Raw genomic sequence first — 25,152 nt, forward strand, 5'->3', positions numbered from 1 at the left:
CTGGAGCTCCACACCACGGAGCAGTGACAGCTTTTAATATATAATCACAAAATTAACCCCTTAAGGCTCCATATTTTACTAAATACTGCACTACAGAAGTGTTGCAATATATAGCAATCAGAAAATCACAAGTTCAAGATCCACTGCATCACCTGAGCTTGTGCCATACACCCACACCATGACCTAAAACTACATCATAAAGCAAGATGGGCTTAAAAAAAAAAATAAAAAAATAAATACATATTTTTTTGACTACCTGCAACCACCACTAGAGGGAGCTCACTGCATTCTATTTATGATAACAGTATGCACCTAGCTCCTGAGCTCCCTCTGGTGGTGGCAGTCTGAATTTTCTCAGAAATAATAATAATAAATAAAATAGATATAATATACAGTTGGTGGTGATCTTGGTCTGTACCTGTGAGCAAATTGGGTTCGATGAAAGTCATGTTGCACACTTTACACGCCCACTCACAGGTCTCCACGTGAATGATATCGCTGTTCTCCTGGCAGTTTACTGAAAATGTAGAGAAAAAAAAAAAAATTAATACAGAAAAAAAAAAAAAAAATTAAAAATGTAATGCAAATTTCACATTTCCATTTGAGGACTTGACTACACAGAGATGAGCAGCGTCTATGTATCGCCGCTTATCTCTTCCTTCAGAGGTTGTCTGTCACAGATCATATTTGCACGGACTTCCTTCCCATGTGTCATCCCCTGACTGATGGGAAAGAAGTGCTCTCCTTTAAAAAAACAAAAAACAAAGAGGTTCTGCAGTAGCTGTACTCTGCAATATCCAGTCCCGAGTCCCGGCTGCTGCAGAACATCATTTCGCGCCTTGCTGATTTGACAGAGAGCGGGTTACCTGAAGTGAACGCTGCTGGGGGACGGACGATTTTCATCTTCTTGGAGGTCATGGAGGCCAGCTGGTTACATTTCGTGGAGGTCGAGCCGTCTTCCTTCTCAGGTTCTGACGCCAAAAATCCCACTTCTGCCAGAAGTGAAGAAAGAGCGGGAAAATCCAAGGAATAAACGCCGTCACTGACCCCACACAGATCCCTTATATTGTGCTGCTCAAAAACCAGCACAACCCCTTCCTGAAAATATTCATTTTTTTGCAATATTTCTTTCCTCCCCTTCTTTCAAGAGCCATTAATTATTTTTTTTATATATATCCGTCCCCATAGCTGTACGAGGTCAGTCCGATTACCACCGCACCAAATTGACATTTTTTTTTTGCTTATAAAATAATAAAAAAAAAAAAAAAATTAAGAGAATTTCTATTTGATTTATGTAATAAGACATGCACCCGCAGTATATAGAACTGGCGCAGCTCCTGAGCCCGATCCATATACAGCTGGCACCCGCAGTATATAGAACTGGCGCAGCTCCTGAGCCCGAGCCATGTACAGCTGGAACCCGCAGTATATAGAACTGGCGCAGCTCCTGAGCCCGATCCATATACAGCTGGCACCCGCAGTATATAGAACTGGCGCAGCTCCTGAGCCCGATCCATATACAGCTGGCACCCGCAGTATATAGAACTGGCGCAGCTCCTGAGCCCGATCCATATACAGCTGGCACCCGCAGTATATAGAACTGGCGCAGCTCCTGAGCCCGATCCATATACAGCTGGCACCCGCAGTATATAGAACTGGCGCAGCTCCTGAGCCCGATCCATATACAGCTGGCACCCGCAGTATATAGAACTGGCGCAGCTCCTGAGCCCGATCCATGTACAGCTGGCACCCGCAGTATATAGAACTGGCGCAGCTCCTGAGCCCGATCCATATACAGCTGGCACGCGCAGTGTATAGAACTGGCGCAGCTCCTGAGCCCGAGCCATGTACAGCTGGCACCCGCAGTATATAGAACTGGCGCAGCTCCTGAGCCCGAGCCATGTACAGCTGGCACCCGCAGTATATAGAACTGGCGCAGCTCCTGAGCCCGAGCCATGTACAGCTGGCACCCGCAGTATATAGAACTGGCGCAGCTCCTGAGCCCGAGCCATGTACAGCTGGCACCCGCAGTATATAGAACTGGCGCAGCTCCTGAGCCCGATCCATATACAGCTGGCACGCGCAGTGTATAGAACTGGCGCAGCTCCTGAGCCCGAGCCATGTACAGCTGGCACCCGCAGTATATAGAACTGGCGCAGCTCCTGAGCCCGAGCCATGTACAGCTGGCACCCGCAGTATATAGAACTGGCGCAGCTCCTGAGCCCGAGCCATGTACAGCTGGCACGGGCAGTATATAGAACTGGCGCAGCTCCTGAGCCCGATCCATGTACAGCTGGCACGGGCAGTATATAGAACTGGCGCTACTCCTGAGCCCGATCCATGTACAGCTGGCACCCGCAGTATATAGAACTGGCGCAGCTCCTGAGCCCGATCCATGTACAGCTGGCACGCGCAGTATATAGAACTGGCGCAGCTCCTGAGCCCGATCCATGTACATCTGGCACGCGCAGTATATAGAACTGGCGCAGCTCCTGAGCCCGATCCATGTACAGCTGGCGCAGCTCCTGAGCCCGATCCATGTACAGCTGGCACCCGCAGTTAATAGAACTGGCGCAGCTCCTGAGCCCGATCCATGTACAGCTGGCACGCGCAGTATATAGAACTGGCGCAGCTCCTGAGCCCGATCCATGTACAGCTGGCACGCGCAGTGTATAGAACTGGCGCAGCTCCTGAGCCCGATCCATGTACAGCTGGCACGCGCAGTATATATAACTGGCACAGCTCCTGAGCCCGATCCATGTACAGCTGGCACGCGCAGTGTATAGAACTGGCGCAGCTCCTGAGCCCGATCCATGTACAGCTGGAACGCGCAGTATATAGAACTGGCGCAGCTCCTGAGCCCGATCCATGTACAGCTGGCACGCGCAGTATATAGAACTGGCACAGCTCCTGAGCCCGATCCATGTACAGCTGGCACCCGCAGTATATAGAACTGGCGCAGCTCCTGAGCCCGATCCATATACAGCTGGCACGCGCAGTGTATAGAACTGGCACAGCTCCTGAGCCCGATCCATGTACAGCTGGCACCCGCAGTATATAGAACTGGCGCAGCTCCTGAGCCCGATCCATGTACAGCTGGCACGCGCAGTATATAGAACTGACACAGCTCCTGAGCCCGATCCATGTACAGCTGGCACCCGCAGTATATAGAACTGGCGCAGCTCCTGAGCCCGATCCATATACAGCTGGCACGCGCAGTGTATAGAACTGGCACAGCTCCTGAGCCCGATCCATGTACAGCTGGCACGCGCAGTATATAGAACTGGCGCAGCTCCTGAGCCCGATCCATGTACAGCTGGCACGCGCAGTATATAGAACTGGCGCAGCTCCTGAGCCCGATCCATGTACAGCTGGCACGCGCAGTGTATAGAACTGGCGCAGCTCCAGAGCCCGATCCATGTACAGCTGGCACCCGCAGTATATAGAACTGGCGCAGCTCCTGAGCCCGATCCATGTACAGCTGGCACCCGCAGTATATAGAACTGGCGCAGCTCCTGAGCCCGATCCATATACAGCTGGCACGCGCAGTATATAGAAATGGCGCAGCTCCTGAGCCCGATCCATGTACAGCTGGCACGCGCAGTATATAGAAATGGCGCAGCTCCTGAGCCCGATCCATGTACAGCTGGCACGCGCAGTATATAGAACTGGCGCAGCTCCTGAGCCCGATCCATGTACAGCTGGCACGCGCAGTATATAGAACTGGCGCAGCTCCTGAGCCCGATCCATGTACAGCTGGCACCCGCAGTATATAGAACTGGCGCAGCTCCTGAGCCCGATCCATGTACAGCTGGCACGCGCAGTATATAGAACTGGCGCAGCTCCTGAGCCCGATCCATATACAGCTGGCACGCGCAGTATATAGAACTGGCGCAGCTCCTGAGCCCGATCCATATACAGCTGGCACGCGCAGTATATAGAACTGGCGCAGCTCCTGAGCCCGATCCATGTACAGCTGGCACCCGCAGTATATAGAACTGGCGCAGCTCCTGAGCCCGATCCATGTACAGCTGGCACGCGCAGTATATAGAACTGGCGCAGCTCCTAAGCCCGATCCATGTACAGCTGGCACGCGCAGTATATAGAACTGGCGCAGCTCCTAAGCCCGATCCATGTACAGCTGGCACGCGCAGTATATAGAACTGGCGCAGCTCCTGAGCCCGATCCATGTACAGCTGGCACGCGCAGTATATAGAACTGGCGCAGCTCCTAAGCCCGATCCATATACAGCTGGCACGCGCAGTATATAGAACTGGCGCAGCTCCTGAGCCCGATCCATGTACAGCTGGCACGCGCAGTATATAGAACTGGCGCAGCTCCTGAGCCCAATCCATGTACAGCTGGCACGCGCAGTATATAGAACTGGCGCAGCTCCTGAGCCCGATCCATATACAGCTGGCACGCGCAGTATATAGAACTGGCGCAGCTCCTGAGCCCGATCCATGTACAGCTGGCACGCGCAGTATATAGAACTGGCGCAGCTCCTGAGCCCGATCCATGTACAGCTGGCACGCGCAGTATATAGAACTGGCGCAGCTCCTGAGCCCGATCCATATACAGCTGGCACGCGCAGTGTATAGAACTGGCGCAGCTCCTGAGCCCGATCCATGTACAGCTGGCACCCGCAGTATATAGAACTGGCGCAGCTCCTGAGCCCGATCCATGTACAGCTGGCACCCGCAGTATATAGAACTGGCGCAGCTCCTGAGCCCGATCCATGTACAGCTGGCACCCGCAGTATATAGAACTGGCGCAGCTCCTGAGCCCGATCCATATACAGCTGGCACGCGCAGTGTATAGAACTGGCGCAGCTCCTGAGCCCGATCCATGTACAGCTGGCACCCGCAGTATATAGAACTGGCGCAGCTCCTGAGCCCGATCCATGTACAGCTGGCACCCGCGGTATATAGAACTGGCGCAGCTCCTGAGCCCGATCCATGTACAGCTGGCACCCGCGGTATATGTAACAGGCTCAGCGCCGAGCCTGATCTACGTACAGCTGGCACCCGCGGTATATAGAACTGGCGCAGCTCCTGAGCCCGATCCATGTACAGCTGGCACCCGCGGTATATGTAACAGGCTCAGCGCCGAGCCTGATCTACGTACAGCTGGCACCCGCGGTATATGGAACGGGCGCAGCTCCTGAGCCAAATCCATGTACATCTGGCACCCATGGTATATGGAACAGGCGCAGCTCCTGAGCCCGATCCATGTACAGCTGGCGCAGCTCCTGAGCCCGATCCATGTACAGCTGGCACCCGCAGTATATAGAACTGGCGCAGCTCCTGAGCCCGATCCATGTACAGCTGGCACCCGCAGTATATAGAACTGGCGCAGCTCCTGAGCCCGATCCATATACAGCTGGCACGCGCAGTGTATAGAACTGGCGCAGCTCCTGAGCCCGATCCATGTACAGCTGGCACCCGCAGTATATAGAACTGGCGCAGCTCCTGAGCCCGATCCATGTACAGCTGGCACCCGCAGTATATAGAACTGGCGCAGCTCCTGAGCCCGATCCATGTACAGCTGGCACGCGCAGTATATAGAACTGGCGCAGCTCCTGAGCCCGATCCATATACAGCTGGCACGCGCAGTGTATAGAACTGGCGCAGCTCCTGAGCCCGATCCATGTACAGCTGGCACCCGCAGTATATAGAACTGGCGCAGCTCCTGAGCCCGATCCATGTACAGCTGGCACCCGCAGTATATAGAACTGGCGCAGCTCCTGAGCCCGATCCATATACAGCTGGCACGCGCAGTGTATAGAACTGGCGCAGCTCCTGAGCCCGATCCATGTACAGCTGGCACCCGCAGTATATAGAACTGGCGCAGCTCCTGAGCCCGATCCATGTACAGCTGGCACCCGCAGTATATAGAACTGGCGCAGCTCCTGAGCCCGATCCATATACAGCTGGCACGCGCAGTGTATAGAACTGGCGCAGCTCCTGAGCCCGATCCATGTACAGCTGGCACCCGCAGTATATAGAACTGGCGCAGCTCCTGAGCCCGATCCATGTACAGCTGGCACCCGCGGTATATAGAACTGGCGCAGCTCCTGAGCCCGATCCATGTACAGCTGGCACCCGCAGTATATAGAACTGGCGCAGCTCCTGAGCCCGATCCATGTACAGCTGGCACCCGCGGTATATGTAACAGGCTCAGCGCCGAGCCTGATCTACGTACAGCTGGCACCCGCGGTATATAGAACTGGCGCAGCTCCTGAGCCCGATCCATGTACAGCTGGCATACGCAGTATATAGAACTGGCGCAGCTCCTGAGCCCGATCCATGTACAGCTGGCATACGCAGTATATAGAACTGGCGCAGCTCCTGAGCCCGATCCTTATTGAAAAAATGACCAAGTATGCAATGGACCAGGCAACTGTTAGGTGGATTCATAACTGGCTTAGTGATCGGACTCAAAGGGTGGTTGTAAATGGCTTCACATCCAGCTGGATGAATGTCTCAAGTGGGGTACCACAGGGCTCCGTCCTGGGACCTGTATTGTTCAACATCTTTATCAATGATTTAGATGAAGGAATTGAGGGTAAACTGATTAAATTTGCTGATGACACAAAGCTAGGAGGGATAGCTAATACTAGAGAAGAGAGAGAGAGGATTCAAAAAGACCTAAATAAACTGGAGCAGTGGGCAGCAACCAACAGAATGGTTTTTATCAGGGAAAAATGCAAAGTACTACATCTGGGCAATAAAAATGAAAAAAGCATATACAGAATGGGAGGAATAGAGCTAAGCAACAGTACATGTGAAAAAGATTTAGGTATACTAATAGATCATAGACTGAACATGAGTCAACAGTGTGATGCAGCAGCAAAAAAGGCAAATACAATTCTGGGATGTATTAACAGAAGCATACAGTCTAGATCACGTGAAGTCATTATCGGACTTTACTCCTCTTTGGTCAGACCTCATCTGGAATACTGTGTACAGTTTTGGGCACCACATTTTAAAAAAGACATAGACAAACTGGAGCAAGTTCAGAGAAGAGCGACCAGAATGGTGACTGGTCTGCAAACCATGTCCTATGAGGAACGGTTGCAGGATTTGGGAATGTTTAGCTTGCAAAAAAGAAGACTGAGAGGAGACTTAATAGCTGTCTACAAATATGTCAAGGGCTGTCACATTGTAGAAGGATCATCTTTATTCTCATTTGCACAGGGAAAGACTAGAAGCAATGGGATGAAACTAAATGGGAGGAGACACAGATTAGATATTAGAAAAAACTTTTTGACAGTTAGGGTGATTAATGAGTGGAACAGGCTGCCACGAGAGGTGGTGAGTTCCCCTTCAATGGACGTCTTCAAACAGAGGCTGGACAGACATCTGTCTGAGATGATCTAGTGAATCCTGCTTTGAGCAGGGGGTTGGACCAGATGACCCAGGAGGTCCCTTCCAACTCTACCATTCTATGATTCTATGTACAGCTGGCACCCGCAGTATATAGAACTGGCGCAGCTCCTGAGCCCGATCCATGTACAGCTGGCACCCGCAGTATATAGAACTGGCGCAGCTCCTGAGCCCGATCCATGTACAGCTGGCACGCGCAGTATATAGAACTGGCGCAGCTCCTGAGCCCGATCCATGTACAGCTGGCACGCGCAGTATATAGAACTGGCGCAGCTCCTGAGCCCGATCCATGTACAGCTGGCACCCGCAGTATATAGAACTGGCGCAGCTCCTGAGCCCGATCCATGTACAGCTGGCACCCGCAGTATATAGAACTGGCGCAGCTCCTGAGCCCGATCCATGTACATCTGGCACCCGCAGTATATAGAACTGGCGCAGCTCCTGAGCCCAATCCATGTACAGCTGGCACGCGCAGTATATAGAACTGGCGCAGCTCCTGAGCCCGATCCATGTACAGCTGGCACCCGCAGTATATAGAACTGGCGCAGCTCCTGAGCCCGATCCATGTACAGCTGGCACCCGCAGTATATAGAACTGGCGCAGCTCCTGAGCCCGATCCATGTACAGCTGGCACCCGCAGTATATAGAACTGGCGCAGCTCCTGAGCCCGATCCATGTACAGCTGGCACCCGCAGTATATAGAACTGGCGCAGCTCCTGAGCCCGATCCATGTACAGCTGGCACCCGCAGTATATAGAACTGGCGCAGCTCCTGAGCCCGATCCATGTACAGCTGGCACCCGCAGTATATAGAACTGGCGCAGCTCCTGAGCCCGATCCATGTACAGCTGGCACCCGCAGTATATAGAACTGGCGCAGCTCCTGAGCCCGATCCATGTACAGCTGGCACCCGCAGTATATAGAACTGGCGCAGCTCCTGAGCCCGATCCATGTACAGCTGGCACCCGCAGTATATAGAACTGGCGCAGCTCCTGAGCCCGATCCATGTACATCTGGCACCCGCAGTATATAGAACTGGCGCAGCTCCTGAGCCCAATCCATGTACAGCTGGCACCCGCAGTATATAGAACTGGCGCAGCTCCTGAGCCCGATCCATGTACAGCTGGCACGCGCAGTATATAGAACTGGCGCAGCTCCTGAGCCCGATCCATGTACAGCTGGCACGCGCAGTATATAGAACTGGCGCAGCTCCTGAGCCCGATCCATGTACAGCTGGCACGCGCAGTGTATAGAACTGGCGCAGCTCCTGAGCCCGATCCATGTACAGCTGGCACACGCAGTATATAGAACTGGTGCAGCTCCTGAGCCCGATCCATGTACAGCTGGCACCCGCAGTATATAGAATGGGCGTAGCTCCTGAGCCAAATCCATGTACATCTGGCACCCATGGTATATGGAACGGGCGTAGCTCCTGAGCCCAATCCATACATATGCGTCATATGTATCCCAGATGTAGCAGCAGGTAATGTAACTACAAGAACGTTGGCATGCATCTCGCCCGGTAATACTTTACCATTGTGAGACGGCAAAGGAGGCTTCAACAAAGGCTTCTCCATCTTCCTTCCATAGAAAGCCGCGTACCACACCCGAAGCTCCGTACCAGCTGCGATATCACAAGAGGTAGTGAAGTAGATGTCGTTACCGTGCTGGAACGCCGTCAGGTTCTGATGGGTGAAATCTGAGGCCGGTCGGACCAGCATCATCCAGTTACATTCATCCTCGCTGGAGGTATCGAACAACACGACCAACCCGTCCTTCTGGAACACCTGAGATAAAAACAGACTATTCCAGCACCCCGAAGCCCCAAGTTACCTCTTGTAAATATTCATAAACCCCCTCAGTCCCCACTAAATTAATCTGCAGTAAAACAGGATATAGGACACAGGGAGGCAGAGGAGGAGGGAGATGCAGGTGCAGATTGTTACAGCATGCTGCGAGAGGGGAGAAGGAGACGTTTTACCTTGAGTGGAAAGACTGGATCTTTGTCTAGCTTGTCGGCTCTTTTGCATTCAAATGGACCGAACTGAGTGCGCTTGACAAGTGGGGTGACCGCGAACACCCCCTCCGTGCCATCGCGGATGTAATTGATCTCCAGATTAGTGGGAAGTGATGACCTGAACATAGAGGAGGCAATAGAGGACTCATAACTGTTAGATCAGCGAGGGAATGGCACTGATCGCCAGAACGGGGGACACAAGCAATGAATGGAGTGATAGTTCACATACGCAAGCAGGCACCCCCTAAGCCCACGCAAGCAGGCACCCCTCCTCACATTGGGCCCCCTACCAATCAGACAGGCGGGGGACCCCAATTCACCCCATTGGGGCTCGTCCGCATCCATCAGTCTATCCTACACCATAAATGACTGATAGTTGGAAATATCCCTTTAAATGGTTTCCCCAAGAAGACGTGGAGAGTAGAGGTGCCGGCAGGAGTACAGGGGTGGTGCGGCCCCTTTGGTGTAGGTTGTAGGGGGCCACAGTATATTCCCCCTGTCGTACTCACCTCGCCCTGCTCAACACAAAGGAGTCTTGGACCGTCACCAGTGCGCCGAGCTCCGGACACTCGGAGTCATGGTACTGTGCACAGTCCTCGCACCCTGCAAACAAGGAACACGAAGCTTTAGAAAGGAGAGTTGTCCAGGATCAGAAAAACATGGCTGCCTTCCTCCAGAAAACAGATATTGTAACTCAGTTGCAATACCAGACACAAGCTGTGTATAGGAGTAGAGCTGTTTTCCAAAATTTTTGCAAATGGAATTTTTTATTTTTTCCACGTGTCAATCCGCAATGTGGGGGCATACTCGCTCCCGAAATTTTTGTAGCATTTTACAGTTCCAGGAAAAAAAGTGGATGAGACTAATAATGTAAAGAATCTGCACAGAAATTAACCTGCAAATTTCAAACGTATAAAGCTCAGTAGCGCCCCTGAGTGGAGGGCTGGGGTGGTCTCAGCAAAACTGCAGATGACGACACTTACATATAAACACCGACTCCTCCATCCCGTCTTGTGCCATTGTGCGCAACCTAGAGAGAAGACATAACGGCACATTTATTAAATGTCAGAGATAAGACGTAACCGCGTGATGGGAACTGTCGGCCATCTTAGCTCTTATGTGTACGATGGAGGGGGGGGGGGGGTCTTACTGATTGGGGAGCCATCAGACAATAAGGAGGGGGGGGGCATGAAAAGTGAATCGTACTCTGTGGGAACGCTGAGAGGCGTCCCTAAGGGCAAGGATATACCAGCTATTTTTTATATAAAAAATAAATAGAAACTATGGGAAATCCCCCCACCCCCACACAAAAAAAATTCAGTGGCCAAAAATGTCAAAAAAAAAAAAGGCCAGGAAACAACCATAAGAGCACAAGACGCTTCAGGAAATAAAAAAAACAAAAAAAACACACATCTAATTTCCTGACGCATATTCTGCTTGGAAAACTTGTTGGCTTTTGCCAGAGTTTAATAGATGTGTGTATATAGCTTTTGGGTGGTTTTTGAAGGGGTTTTTACTTGTAGAGGTTTGAAGAGCTTTTTCCAATGTGTAGAGAGGTTTCCCTTATGGAGTCTTTTTGCGGAGTCTTTTTAGAAGAAGGATTTGAAGAGTTTCCTCTTAAACTCCTTGAAAGACTCTGTATACAGTCTGAAAAGTCACTAAAAAATAAAAAAAAAGTGCTGAAAAGACTCTTCCTACTTAAATGTTAATACTTTTTTGAAAAATATCTGATGGAAAAAATAAATATGACATTTCTTTGTAGCGAATTCCTCATGGAATCTGCTACAAATTTGATACATTAAGTCAAAAGGCAGCAAAGCACCATGTGGGGAGGAAGGAAGGAAAAGAGCTTTAAAAGATCTTCATGCTTTGTTTTTTTTATTAACTTGGACAGCACACTTAACCATCATTTCATGGATCCATACACACATCAGTTTTAAAATCAGGTCCGTGTCTCCGAGACTTGCAGCAGGTCCTGTTCTCATCAGTTTTGCGAATGAGACTCGGCCATTAAAGTCTATGGGGATCCCAGTAAAATGGTTGGAACACGGAACACAGACTTTGTCCTCCAGAATTCCATCCGTTTAAATGATACGTCGCCAGGAGTCAACGGATAAAAAGAAAAACGTCACACAATCTGCTTCCTTCAGTATATTAAAAATATAAAAAAAAAAATAAGAAACTAAGTAACTAATACCTGAGAGGCTGGAGGGAGGGGAATAACTCATTTTATGAGCCTTTTTTTTTGGGGGGGGGGGGGGGGGGGGGATGGAGTTCTCTTTTTTTTTTTTTTTTTTTTTTTTAAGTGGATCCGCTTTTAAAATCCACATAAAAAGCTAAACATCATGGGTTTTTTTATTTTGTTTTTTTTTGTTATTTTTTAGGGTATGTGCACAGGGTTTCTCTTTCAGGTGGGTATGCTCTGTCGCCGCCTTAACAATCTGAAAATGTTAGGCCACGTTCACACGTTCAGTATTTTACATCAGGAGTGGAACAATCAGAGGAGAAGTATGAGAAACACTTCACCGCTTCTACATTTATCACCCACTCCTGGTTTAAGCTTACAAATACTGATGAAAAATACTGATGGTGTGAATGTGGCCTTATGATTTTTGCTGTGGATTTGATGCAGATTTGCATTGTAACATGTGCAGCCGCAACAAAATCCACACACACATACATATATATAATAGACAGGTTGTGGGTTAAAAATCCAGGCCGGGTGTTTATCTCCACATGGAAAATTACCAGAACATGCAAAAAAAAAAAAAAATAATAATGTAATTTATTCTGCTGATGAATCGGCCCCAAGCCCTTTCTGCATTCGCACTTTGTGCTTTGGTGTTTTCCATTTTTAAACAATATTTTCTTTGTGCCTGTTTTATTTCTTTTTTGCAACTTTTGCACAAGTTGTTCTTGCAGGATTCATTTTACACAAGCCCAAATATTGCAAAATTTTGGGAAAAAATGTGAAGTATTTCAGCAGAATGTGCCCTAACAAGTCACAAAAAAGTGTAAAAAAGAAAAGAAAAAAAAATTGCAAAAATTTAATTACCCCCCGTACATTAATTTGCATAATAATTTGACCCCCCCCCCCAAAAAAAAAAAAATCCATATCGTGACATAGGGTGGGATCATCGCGCCATGTCGCGCCCCGCACACACATCTGACATGCCCCCTGCACATGGAGGGGCTGTGCCCGGTGTAGGGGGGTGCACGCAGGTTCCGGGATCGGCCGTGCAGCCGGGTTTTGCCTGTGATCCCGGAGCTGCGGGGAAGAAGCCGCCCCCTCCGGCTGCTGCAACAAAGACCAGGCGGCCTGGCAGCTGGAGCGGGAGGAGCGCACACCGCGGCCTCCACCCCGCCGGCCGCCCCCGCACTCCCCGGCCACACTCGCAGCTTTCCCCTCCGTCCAATCAGCCACCCACCTGATCCCGGTACCTGCTCCGGGGGACGGGTAGGAACCGAATCCGGACTCCGGGTTCCGATCCGTTCCGGAAATCGCGCAGGACCGGAAGCGGCGCTTGTAAGCGCGCAAAGCCTGCTGGGATGTGTAGTTTTTTTTTATAGCCTGCGCGCACCTGGCGCCTTGTGCGCTGAATCTGCGCCTTTGGGTCACGTGATAAAACTTACTGGAGGCCTGAACCTGGGATCGGCTGTGAATACACCCAGTGGGACCAATAGTGCAGCTCTGCCTATCACAACTATTACTAATTACACAATTATCCTGTTTGCACTTTTGTTCTCTCTTCCCCTTATAAAGATTTATTATTTTATTTCAGTGACTAAAAAAAAGTTTGAAATAAAAAAAAAATTGTCGCTTTTTTTTTTTTTTTTAAATCTGAATTTTTTTAAAAAAAATTAAGTTTTTTTGAGACACCTGTAAGTTTTTTTTATGTATTTTTCTGTCTATGGGGCTGTATGAGGGGTCGTTATTTGCGCCCAGAGCTGACGTTTTTATTGATCACTTTTTTTTTTTTTGCGTTCTTACATCCGACACAAATCCCGCAATTCTGTTTTTTTTTTCTCATTAACGCCGTTCCCCAATCAGGTTAATTAATTGTATATTTTGATAGATCTGACTTTTACAAACATGGAGATGCTTCATATGTGTATTATTTTTTTTTTTAATTTTTAATATGGAAAAAAATATATATATATTTTTTTATTTTGGGAAGGAATAATGACAATTCTGATTTTTCAGTTTTTTTTGTTATTATGGGTTAAATAACTTTAGATTTTGATTGGACTTTCATTTTTTTTTTTTTAGATTTTTTAAAATCTTCTTTCTCTAGGAAACTTGAACCTGGGATTAGAGATGAGACGATGGTTGCAGGACCTTGGTCTAGTGGTCAGGTCAGTAGTCCATGGCTGGCGGAGGCTCAGTGAGTAAAAAAAAAAACTGCAGCCGTGGGACAGGGGGTTTCTGAGACCAGAAAACCCCTTTGAATGCCTCCCTCCCAGTTGACCGTAGCATCTAAGGGGTTAAACTGCTGCGATTGGAGCTAGCTCGGATCTCAGCAGCTAGGCTGTATAACACAGCTGGCACCTACGCAGGCTCAGCTCAGAAAACCTCTCCGTACATTCAAAAAGCACAGCGCCACGTGGGCCCCGGCCCCTTCCCGGGTTCGCCAGGTGCTGCCACCAGCCCAAGTGTTTAACTCTTTCAGGAACTTTAAATCGGTTTTCCAGGATTTTAATATTCATAACCAATCCTTAGGATAGACGAGGGTCCGACTCCTGGAGATTAAAGTGTCACCACTCCATATATTGTGACTGGTACAACAGTCACTCTCCTATGTAATGGTAGAGAGCTTGTAATACCATTTCTGGCCACTACACCACCTTCGGCACTGTGCTGCTTTTGATGCACTCAGACCCCATCGATCAGCTGATTAATGGTAGTGCCGACCCCCATGGATCAGAGCTCAAATCCCCCAAACTCATGGGCACCCACTGATCTCATCGTTACCTGGAAAACCAATAGTAGACCTCCCCTTTAAAGGATTTTTGTTATTGAATTTACATGGCTTCCTTAATGGAGTTGGGTGATGTTAATTGCGTATTAAAATAGCTAAATATTATTACTTCCCATGGTCTCCTTGCTGATGGTTTCCATGGCAGGCGCTAGGGACAGAGACATTTCTAGCAGTTATTTTTAAGGGGGTTCTCCACAGATAGTAGATTAAATAAGGTGCGTGATGGAAGTAATTGGAGGACCCCTTTAAACACCATCGGACCGTGAACATGACCCCTAAAAGAAGGGAGGAAGTCCCAGTGTTGAATAAAACAGTGTGTGGTCGATATCATGGACACATGATTAAAATGTATAAAAGGTATACTACTTGCAGTAACGGTTTATGGAATAGTAAAAAAAACAAAGGATGATAAATTAAAAAGTAAAACAAACTAAATTGTAAAAATATAGCTTAAAATTATTTTCAAAAGTGCAGAGAAAAAGTAATAAAAATAAAAGTAATAAAGTAATAAAAAGTACAGAAAAAATAAAAGTAAAAAAACAACTCACGACAAAAGAAAAAAAAAGTAAAACAAAACTAAAAACTAGTAGAAAACTTCTGAAGAAGTTGCAGTCATCATCTCCTCTCATGTCCTGACTCTGCACTGAAGCATTATTATGATACGTTGCAGAGCGCACTGGATGAAGCAGCTCCTCCTACACAGAGAACAACTCGGCACAGACGGCGACGACCCTGGCACACGCTGCAAACACGTCTTCTCCAGCGGTGCTCCAGGTGCCGAACGGCTGTAGAGAAAATCCAATCTGGCCGAAGATTTCATCCATTATAAATTTATGTTTAAAACTTACAACTCCGCCCTTCACATCTCCAAACAAACCTGCTTCACCGCCCTCTTCACCCCACTATCCAACAATCCTAAAAGACTCTTTGACACTTTTCATTCCCTCCTCAGTCCAAGAGTGAAAGCCCCGATTACCAACCTCAGCGCTGACAATCTGGCTAATTATTTCAAAGAAAAAATCACCCAAATCCAACAGAAAATTTTCTCCCAATCCCCTAATATCATACACTGTCCTCCCTCCTACTCTGCATCTAGCTCACTTCCTGTCTTTGAACCGATCACAGAAGAAGAAGTGATCAGGCTCCTTGCATCTTCTCACCCTACAACCTGCACCAGTGACCCTATTCCCTCACCTCTCCTTCAGTCCCTCTCCCCAGCTGTCATCACTCAACTAACTAAAATATTTAATCTCTCTCTTTCCTCCGGTATCTTTCTGTCCTCCTTCAAACACTCCAGCATATATTCCATTATTTTAAAAAAACATCCCTCGACCAGAACTGCGCTGCTAACTACAGACCGGTCTCTAATCTTCCCTTCATCTCTAAACTCCTGGAACTCTTGGTCCACTCCCGTCTCATCCGCTATCTCTCAGACAACTCTCTTCTTGACCCTTTACAATCTGGTTTCCGCTCTTTACACTCCACTGAAACTGCCCTCACTAAATCTCTAATGATCTACTAACAGCTAAATCTAATGGTCACTACTCCCTGCTGATTCTCCTGGATCTCTCTGCAGCATTCGACACTGTGGATCACCAGCTCCTCCTCACTATGCTCCGCACTATTGGCCTCGAGGACATTGTTCTCTCCTGGTTCTCCTCCTACCTCTCTAACCGCTCCTTCATGGTGTCTTTTGCCGGCTCCTCTTCCTCTCCCCTTACAGTCCGGGTTCCTCAGGGCTCAGTCCTAGGCCCCCTCCTCTTCTCCCTATACACTGCTCCTAATGGACAAACAGTGGATTCGGTTTTCAGTGCCATCATCTCCTGACCTCACCCCTGCATTATTACAAAATACCAGTGATTGTCTGTCCAATGTCTCTAACATCATGTCCTCCCTCTATCTGAAACTGAACCTGTCAAAAATAGACCTCCTTGTGTTTCCTCTCTCCACTAACCTGCCTATGCCCGATATTGCATTTACGTGTGTGGTTCTACCATTACTCCCCAGCAACATGTCCGCTGTCTTGGGGTCATTCTTGATTCAGATTTTTCATTCACCACCTAAAGTTGAAACCAGAAGTTTCCATACACTATATAAAAAGACACATCTGCATGTTTTTCTCAATATCTGACATGAAATCAGAATAAACCTTTCCCGTTTTAGGTCAATTAGGATTACCATAATTTTTAATATTTGCCAAACGCCAGAATAATGAGAGAATGTTTTAAGGCATTTTTATTACTTACTGCAAAGTCAAAAGTTTCCATCCATTTCATTAGTATTTGGTGCCATTGCCCTTAGACTGAATGACTTTTGGTGAAACGTTTGGGATATCCTTCCACAAGCTTCTCACAATAGTTGGTTGGAATTTGGGCCGATTCCTCCTGGCAAAACTGGTGTAACTGAACCAGGTTTGTAGGTCGCCTTGCTCGCAGCCTTTTCAGCTTTGCCCATAAATGTTCAATAGGATTGAGATCAGGGCTTTGTGATGGCCACTCCAAAACATTGACTTTGTTATCCTTAAGCCACTTTGTTACCATTTTGGCAGTATGCTTCCGGTCATTGTCCATTTGGAAGACCCATTTCCGCCCCAGCTTTAACTTCCTAGCTGATGTCTTGAGATGTTGCTTCAGTATTGCCACATAATCTTCTTTTCTCATGATACCATCTATTTTGTGAAGTGCACCAGTCCCTCCTGCAGCAAAATAACCCCACAACATGATGCTGCCACCCTCGTGTTTCACAGTTGGGATGGTGTTCTTAGGCTTCCAAGATTCTCACTTTTTCCTCCAAATGTAACAATGGTCATTATGCCCAAAGTTAAATTTTAGTTTCATCAGACCACAGGACATGTCTCCAAAAATTAAGGTATTTGTTCCTGTGTGCATTTGCAAACATTAATCTGTCTTTTTTATGTTTCTTTTGGAGTAATGGCTTCTTCCTGGCAGAGTGGGCTTTCAGCCCATGTTGATACAGTACTTGTTTCACTGTGGTTATTGACACAATCTTACCAGCTTCCGCCATCATCTTCACAAGGTCTTTTGCTTTTCTCTTTGGGTTGATATGCACATGTCGGACCAAAGCACGTTCATCTCTGGGACACAGAACCCGTCTCCTTCCTGAGCGGTATGATGGCTGGACATTCCCATCGTGTTTGTACTTGTGTATAATTCTTTGTACAGATGAACGAGGCACCTTCAGGTATCTTGAAATTGTACCCAAGGATGAGCCAGACTTGTGCAAATCCACAATGCTCTTCCTGATATCTTGGCTGACTTATTTAGACTTTCCCATGATGCTACACAAAGAAGCAGTGTGTATCAGGTGTGAATTAAAATACATCCACAGGTGTGCCTCTAATTAACTCAGATGTTGCCAAAAAAAAAAACCTATCAGAAGCTTCCAAACACATGACATTATATGGGCAGTCCAGAATTGTTTAAAGGCATAGTAATCTTAATGTATGTAAACTTTTGACTTTGCAGTAATAAAAATGCCTTAAAAAATTCTCTCTCTCTCATTATTCTGCATTTGGCAAATATTAAGAATGATGGTAATCCTCATTGACCTAAAACGGAAAAGGTCTATTCTGATTTCATGTCAGATATTGAGAAAAACATGCAGATGTGTCTTTTTATATAGTGGATGGAAACTTCTGGTTTCAACTGTACATCTGATCACTTATCTGCTATTGTCATCTGCACCTCAAAAACATCCCTAGAATTCGATCTTTTCTTACATTAGATTCGGCAAATACTCTTACTGTAGCTTTTATTTAATCTCGTCTGGATTATTGCAACTCTCTACTAATTGGTCTCCCTCTTACTAAACTCTCCTCTCTCCAATCCGTCCTGAATGCAGCAGCCAAGATCATATTCCTAACCAGCCGCTACACCGATGCCTCTATACTGTGCCAGTCCTTGCACTGGTTACCCATCCGCTAGAGTTCAATATAAACTTATTACTCTCACCCACAAAGCTCTGCATGCTTCAGCACCGCCCTAATCTCCTCCCTCATCTCAGTCTACCACCTACCCGTGCTCTCCGTTCTGCTAATGACCTAAGACTAACATCCTCTATAATCCGAGCCTTCCATTCCCGTCTCCAAGACTTCTCACGTGCTGCTCCAATTTTTTGGAACTACCCCGGACAATTTGATTAATTCCCAATATCCACAGTTTTAAGCATAGCCTAAAAACGCATTTCTTTAGACTGGTTTATTGCCTCACCTCACTTATCTAACTATCCCCGTTTGGCCCATACAAAACTTTCTTCAAAATTAGGACCCTCGTAGCATCTGCTCACACCCTCCATGCACTTAATAGCCCTCTGTGTCTGTACTGTACACATACTGGCTGGTGACCGGTTCATGCAGAGTTATGTGCAGACCCTATTTATTATATTATGGCCGTATTGTACAATATAAGCGCATTCTACCATTTATCTTTCGTGTCTCCCCTATTTCTTCATAGATTGTAGCTTGCGAGAACCAGAACCCTCTCTCCTCCTGGTATCTGAGTTATGTGATTATTGTTATTCTGTAATGTCTTTATTGTCTATACAAGACCCCTGTAAAATGTAAAGTGCTGGGGAATATGTTGGCAATATGAAAATAAAAATTATTACTAATAAAAATGGTACAAATATGTAGAAAAAAAATGGAAAAGAAAAAAATAGTTAAAAAATATAATAAAGTAATAAATGAAAAAGTAAAGGAAGATAATAAATAGTAAAAAAAATAGTAAGGAAAAAAAGTCAAATATAAATAAACTAATAAATGAAAAAGCTAATTAATGAAACTGAACTAATAAAAATTGTTAAAAAATAGTTAAAAATATATACAGTAAAGAAAATGTTAACAATACAATAAACAGAATAAGTAAAAAAAAATCTATAAAACAAAAATAGTAAAAATATAAATGTGATAGTAAAAAATATACTAAACCAATAAATGAAAAAGCAAAAAAATAAATAGTTAATAAAAGATAAAAACAATACAGAATTAAATAGTAAAAAAAATAGAAATAAAAAAATAACTAAACCAATAAATGAAAAAGTAAGCAGAAAGTAAAATAAATAGTAAATAAAAGATAAAAACAATACAGAATTAAATAGTAAAAAAAAAATAGAAATAAAAAAATAACTATCAATATAATACCAATTAAAAAGTAGCAAAAAGAATAATAAAAAAGGAAAAGAAAAAAACTGTTATAAATAAAATAATAAAAAAAATAAGTAAAAAAATATATATAAAAACATGAGATACAGAGCGGAAAAACGTTTCTTTTTCTAATTCATGAGAACACGCTGAACAGTGAAGATTTGTTTTTTCTCCTTTTAATACAGAACATATACAATTTATAATCTTAATAATGAGAGATAATAAACGGATATAGAATAAAATAAAAATCCTCTGCAGACTTCAAATGTAAACTCGAGGGGAAACAAAACAAAACAAAAAATAGATCATTCCTATAGTAATACGGCATTAAATATTACATCATGTACATTAGAATTTTTGCATAATCGTTTCATATGGCTATTAGCGCAACCGCGGCAAGAGAGTTTACACAGCAGGACAGTTAACCCCTTCATTGTCCGCCTGAGAAGTCCGTAGAGCGCCAGCAGCTGAGGGGTTAATCAGTGTTTTATATATTTTTCTCTTCTTTCTGTTACCAGAAGTCGATACCCGCTTTTTTTTTTTATTTATTTTTTTCGTATGAATACACATCACTCCTCATTCACTCACTCGTCAATCACTACAGAATCGGCAGACTGACCGGCGCGTTAATGCTGTCGCAGGTACACATTTAGTTCGTTTCCACATGGCGGGCAAAATTCTGAGTTCCTGTCACTTTAAAAAAAAAAAAAAAAAAAATTGCAAAAAAAAAATCTTTTTTTTTTAATTTCATCTGATGATTAAGAAATTCCCAGATATGTAAAATCTAGAGATGTAGATAAAGGGGTTCTCTGCTTTTAGACAGTCCCTGATCGCAAAAAAAAAATCTCTAATGATCAGCTGTAATCTGTGGTCAACTTGGCAAAAAGTATTCACTTTTTCCTGCAGCTCCCCCACAGGAGAAATGAAGTATTACACAGTGATATCAATGGGTGTTGTCAATAAACGCTTATTTCTAGATCCATGATGGTCTCCACATTGTGAGAGTGGATCACTTAACCCCTTCTTTTAAATTTTTGCGCTTTCGTTCTTGTTTTATTTTTCTTTCGCCATCTTTTCAGCTTGTTTTTATTTTTTTATTTTTTTGCAGGACGCGGAGTAGTTTTGAACGGTATCATTAATTGTATCATATAATGCACTGAAAAAAAAAATTCAAGTGTGGTACAAAAAATAAATAAATACAACTCCAGCATTATGTTTTAGATTTAGTTATTACGGCGTTGATTGCACGTCAAAAATTATCTAGCGCCACGATTCACCAGGTTCGATATCGAACTTGTGTAATTTTTTTTTTTTTTAATTATTTAAATTATTTTCAGCAAAAAAAAATTTTCTTCGTGTCGCCACCCGTAACTCTTATTTTTTCCGTGGACGAGTTGTTTTTTGCACACTGATTCATAGTTTTCATTGGTATCTTTTTGTGCTACATAGAAAGTTTTGATCGCTTTTTATTGCATTTTTTTAAGTGTGGAGATAAAAAAATTCCGCAATTCTGGCATTATTAATTTTATTTTTTGATAAACTGGACTTTTGCAAACGCGGCAAATTATTTTTTTCTGGATGGGGAAGAGGAGGTGGGTTAAAATTTTTTTTTTTAATTTTTACATTTTTTTTAAAACTATTTTAATATTTATTTATTTTTAGTAGCCCTCTTAAAGTGACAGAAATCCTTCATTTGCACTGACAATGTGTAAGCGCACTTGCTGCATAGATGCCAAATTCCTACAGATCGAGGGTACAATCACACACTTGTTTTCACAGATTGATCACCCTCACCCCCCCCCCCCAAAGAAAAGCTCCTGGAACTGCTCCTTTAAGAAAATATATAGTAGTGATGCAGTTTCTTGCCCCAAGTGTGAATCCTCAAAGCTTTTCCTTTGACCAACATTGGCTCCGAATGTAAAATCTAGCATCGGTTTAATGTTTAATGTATTTTCTACACTTAACTGTCTGAAAACATCTATATGGAAACCATCAGCATGGCCACTTCCAAGATGGACAGTTTGGACGAATTCAGAAATCGCAATCCGTAATCGGACTCGTCTTTCATTGATGTCTGAATTTGGCTTTTTATTTTTTTTTATTCTTTTTTTTTTTTGCATTATTTATTTATATTTATGGTTATTTTAACTGGAATATTTTTTTTTTAAGCAAAATAGGATTTACGTTTTTTTTTTTTTACCTAGAAACTGGCAGAAAGTCCATGCCGGCATAGAAACAACTGGCTGACGATTTCACGTCATGGTAGGTTGCAAAAAAAAAAAAATTAAAGTAGAAATAAATGGAAAAAAACCCTCCTGTTGCTACCTGGAAACTGTCAGCAAGGTGACAAAAAGTAAAAAAAAAAAAAAGAAAGTAATTAAAATACATTGCAAAGTGTCCAGATTTTACATTTACAGACTTTGTAGGCCAATATCGGCTTCTCTTCAGACCATCCAGCGAGCGGATGCAACATTGCAGTATGGCCGTGGAGGTGGCCATTTTGTTTGGAAAAAAAAGCGCTGTAGGCATCAGTGATGTCCGTTCAAGGAGGCAGGATAAACGTCCCTATGGAGTGTAAGGGAAGGAAGGCGACAGGGTGGGCAGGTCGTCATGCAGCCGCCATTTTAAAGTGCAGGCAGAATCGCTAAAGGGCTATAGGCAGTGCTTTGGTACGCGGCTTGGGGGGAGAGGTGGGTAGATTTGTTATAGCACCCCAAAAAAATAACACAGAAGTGCCCGATTGTTGGCACATTTGCATAAGTCCCGCCCCTTCAATGTACAAACTTCGAGGGGGCATACAGAGGTTACGGTCACACATAGGCCCGGTGACCCCCCTGAGACACATGTGGAGGCTACAATGGCGGCCGCATAGATAGTAGTCACCCAAAAGGGGTCAAACAAAAGCCGTAATCTGATTGGCCCTGTTTATAATAATTAGAAGAAAGTCACTATTTGGTTGCTATGCATAAAAAAATATAGTTTTCCCATAGCAACCAACCAAAAAGCAACACGCTGTGTGGTTACTACAGGCAACGCTTTCTCTTCGATATTTTATATATATTTCCATGATTTAAGAGATCTTGGATTATCAGGGGTTCTCGACCGGAGTCATAAAATGATGGTTTACATGTCATATATCATGTACTAAATCCTGGAAAAATCCCTTTAATTCCACATTACCGGGAATGGATAGATGATGGATTTTTAGATGTTCTGGATAGCTGGAGTCATATATATATTTATATATATACACTACATTATCCAGGACATGTGAAAGTCTGCCATCTATCAAATTCCCACTAATGTGGAATTAAAGGGATTTTTCCTGCATTTACTAAACAGCGGATGCAGCTTTGCTTCCCTTTTCTAAGAGCATTTTTCTTCTCTGTTCACATCCAAAGCTGCATTCGCAGTTTTCCTGCGGGAAATAGTGACATATTTAGCGCCACAGCCGTTAGATCACATGTCTGACAGCGGAATGGAACTAGACTGTAGTCTGTTACCAATGGCAACCAGTAGGATTTGAAAGCAGCAGTGTAACTGTAAATAAAGATGAGGGACAAACAACCTGGGCTCCAATGAAGAATCTGGAGCCGGGGCCCCCACCAAGTGCCATTTATAATACTAGTCTCGTCTTACGTGGCAGGAAGACTTCTGCGTTTTTTCACGAGCAAGGGCTTCTTTGGTGGTACCACTACTATCGTTGCACCCCTTAGAGTAGTGTCCCCCAAACTATATATATATATATATATATATCTACCCCTGTTTTCCTATGTGGCGCCTTGTCATGAGGTGACTGCAAAAAGCGGGAGATCTGGCATAAAGATGATGTAATAATCATATAAAAACCTCCCAATATGTCTACTATTTACATTATTAGTGTTCGGGGTGGTCCGTCGCTTGAGGATATAGGTATACGTGGCACTATCGAATATCGCAGGTATCTCCTGCCCCCCCATCTAGAGGTATAATGGAGGAAATCATTGGCTCATAAATACAACATGCGACTCCATGACATTCTGAATCCGGACGCCATTTTGTAGCTAAATACCCCTAGTAACCCACACGCCCCATATTAACCAGTAATATCCCCTGAAGGGATGAGGTACGCCGCAATCAATGACCGCCTCAGTTGAGAACATTTGCACTGATATCGGTGTAGTTCACAAAATGGATGCCTAAGGCTATATTATCACGAGTATTGCTTTAGCTCATAAAATGGCTGCCTCCATTGTGCATTGGAGACGAGCGACCTAAAAGGGCTCCTAAAATCTCACAGTGTTGAGCTAAAAGACAAAAAAAAAAAAAAAATAAAGCAGATATTTTATAAGTTTTGCTTGGTTCATGAGGGTCCTTCTTGACTTTAAAGTTGGCCTCATGCCTTATTTGCCGGGGCATCTTTGTCGGCCATCTTGACTTGGCCCGAGTTATTGATTTTCCGCTTCTGGCTTAGTTTTATGTTTATTTCTAGGGAGAAGCTTCTTGTTGAGGAATCGGGACAAGGTGGCGCCCTTCTTGCGATGCTCCGATGTCCCCTGCCCTTCTAGGTAGACCAGGTCATTGTGGGACTGACTCATGCTAGGGTCTTTCTGCTGGTGCCTCCGACGGAAAAATAGCTTTGCTCCTTTGTGTAAAAGTCCACCTGCGGGAAAATGGAGGTCAGTTATCGAGGGGTTACACGGCAACGGCAAAGAAACATAACTATTGAGGGTCCGTACATAACTAAGGACAGGAAAGCATTGACCGCCATATCCTAAATGAGAACACACAAGGCCCCACTAAGGGGGAAACTAGATCAGCAATGTTTGATTCCGACAATATACTTAAAGGGGTATTCCCATCTCCAAGATCCTATCCCAATATGAAGTAGGTGTAATAATAATAATAATATTACCAAATACCGCCAATCAGAAAAGTAGTATAGTTCTTCTGATTTACTAGGTCACTTACCCCATGTGCAGAGCATTGCAGTAGCTTCGATATCCATGGTTACAACCACTCATATAGTGACAGTTAGTTAGTTGTTAGTGGTTGTAACCATGGATACCTAACTGTCACTATATGAGTGGTCGTAACCATGGATATCTAAGCTACTGCAATGCCCTGCACATGGGGTAAGTGACCTAGCGAATCAGAAGAACTATACTACATTTCTAATTGGAGGTATTTTCTAATATTATTATTACACCTACTACATATTTACTTTGTTTTAAACTATAGTATAGCTTTTTATAGTTATTTTAACAATCTCCAGTGAATCACAACTATACGGGGAAAAGGTGCACGATGAGCTCCCAAAATTGGTGCTCCATGTAGATAGTTCCACTTAAAGGGATATTCTCAAGTTTGGAAGTTATATCCTATCCATGGGGTAGAGGATGATTTCCCGATTGCTGGGGGTCCGATCGCTGGGACCCCTTACAGATCCCTAGAACTGGGGATTGAGCAGAGGTCAATCATGCGCACATCAGCTTTATTGATTCTTTGGGGGGGAAGCTGAAAACCAGCGAGCGTGGCGCCCGCTTATCTTTGGCGGTCCCATTGAGAATGAATGGAGCATCATTCTTTGTGATTGGTGGGGGTCTCAGCAGTCAGACCCCCAGCGATC

The 25,152-nt window shown here is 45.0% G+C and overlaps 2 protein-coding genes across 10 annotated transcripts in view; both read right to left on the minus strand.

Moving 5' to 3' along the window:
- The window catches only part of PRDM15 (PR/SET domain 15), a 44,214-nt gene extending 31,271 nt beyond the window's left edge, over positions 1–12,943 (minus strand). For 2 of the 8 annotated variants that reach the window (XM_073668484.1, XM_073668476.1), the window contains exons 1-7: positions 11,334–11,562; positions 10,388–10,434; positions 9,914–10,007; positions 9,369–9,522; positions 8,922–9,174; positions 867–992; positions 419–517 (exon numbers count right to left, since the gene is read on the minus strand). In XM_073668484.1, coding sequence (XP_073524585.1) covers positions 419–517; positions 867–992; positions 8,922–9,174; positions 9,369–9,522; positions 9,914–10,007; positions 10,388–10,434; positions 11,334–11,389 — 829 coding nt within the window. In that variant the 5' untranslated portion in view covers positions 11,390–11,562. Of the gene's footprint in view, positions 1–418; positions 518–866; positions 993–8,921; positions 9,175–9,368; positions 9,523–9,913; positions 10,008–10,387; positions 10,435–11,333; positions 11,563–12,832 lie in introns of those variants that run through there. The other 6 variants (XM_073668477.1, XM_073668478.1, XM_073668483.1 and 3 more) reach the window with 4 other exon arrangements.
- Positions 12,944–19,704: 6,761 nt separating this feature from the next.
- C2CD2 (C2 calcium dependent domain containing 2) overlaps positions 19,705–25,152 on the minus strand; it is a 65,748-nt gene continuing 60,300 nt past the window's right edge. For both annotated transcript variants that reach the window (XM_073668486.1, XM_073668485.1), the window contains one exon: positions 19,705–24,186. In XM_073668486.1, the coding sequence (XP_073524587.1) occupies positions 23,972–24,186 (215 nt within the window). In that variant the 3' untranslated portion in view covers positions 19,705–23,971. The remainder of the gene's footprint in view (positions 24,187–25,152) is intronic.

This window comes from Phyllobates terribilis, unplaced genomic scaffold, assembly GCF_046119375.1.
Source record: "Phyllobates terribilis strain yellow unplaced genomic scaffold, ASM4611937v1 Scaffold_2__4_contigs__length_985480577, whole genome shotgun sequence".
In the NCBI taxonomy this organism is placed as follows: domain Eukaryota; kingdom Metazoa; phylum Chordata; class Amphibia; order Anura; family Dendrobatidae; genus Phyllobates; species Phyllobates terribilis.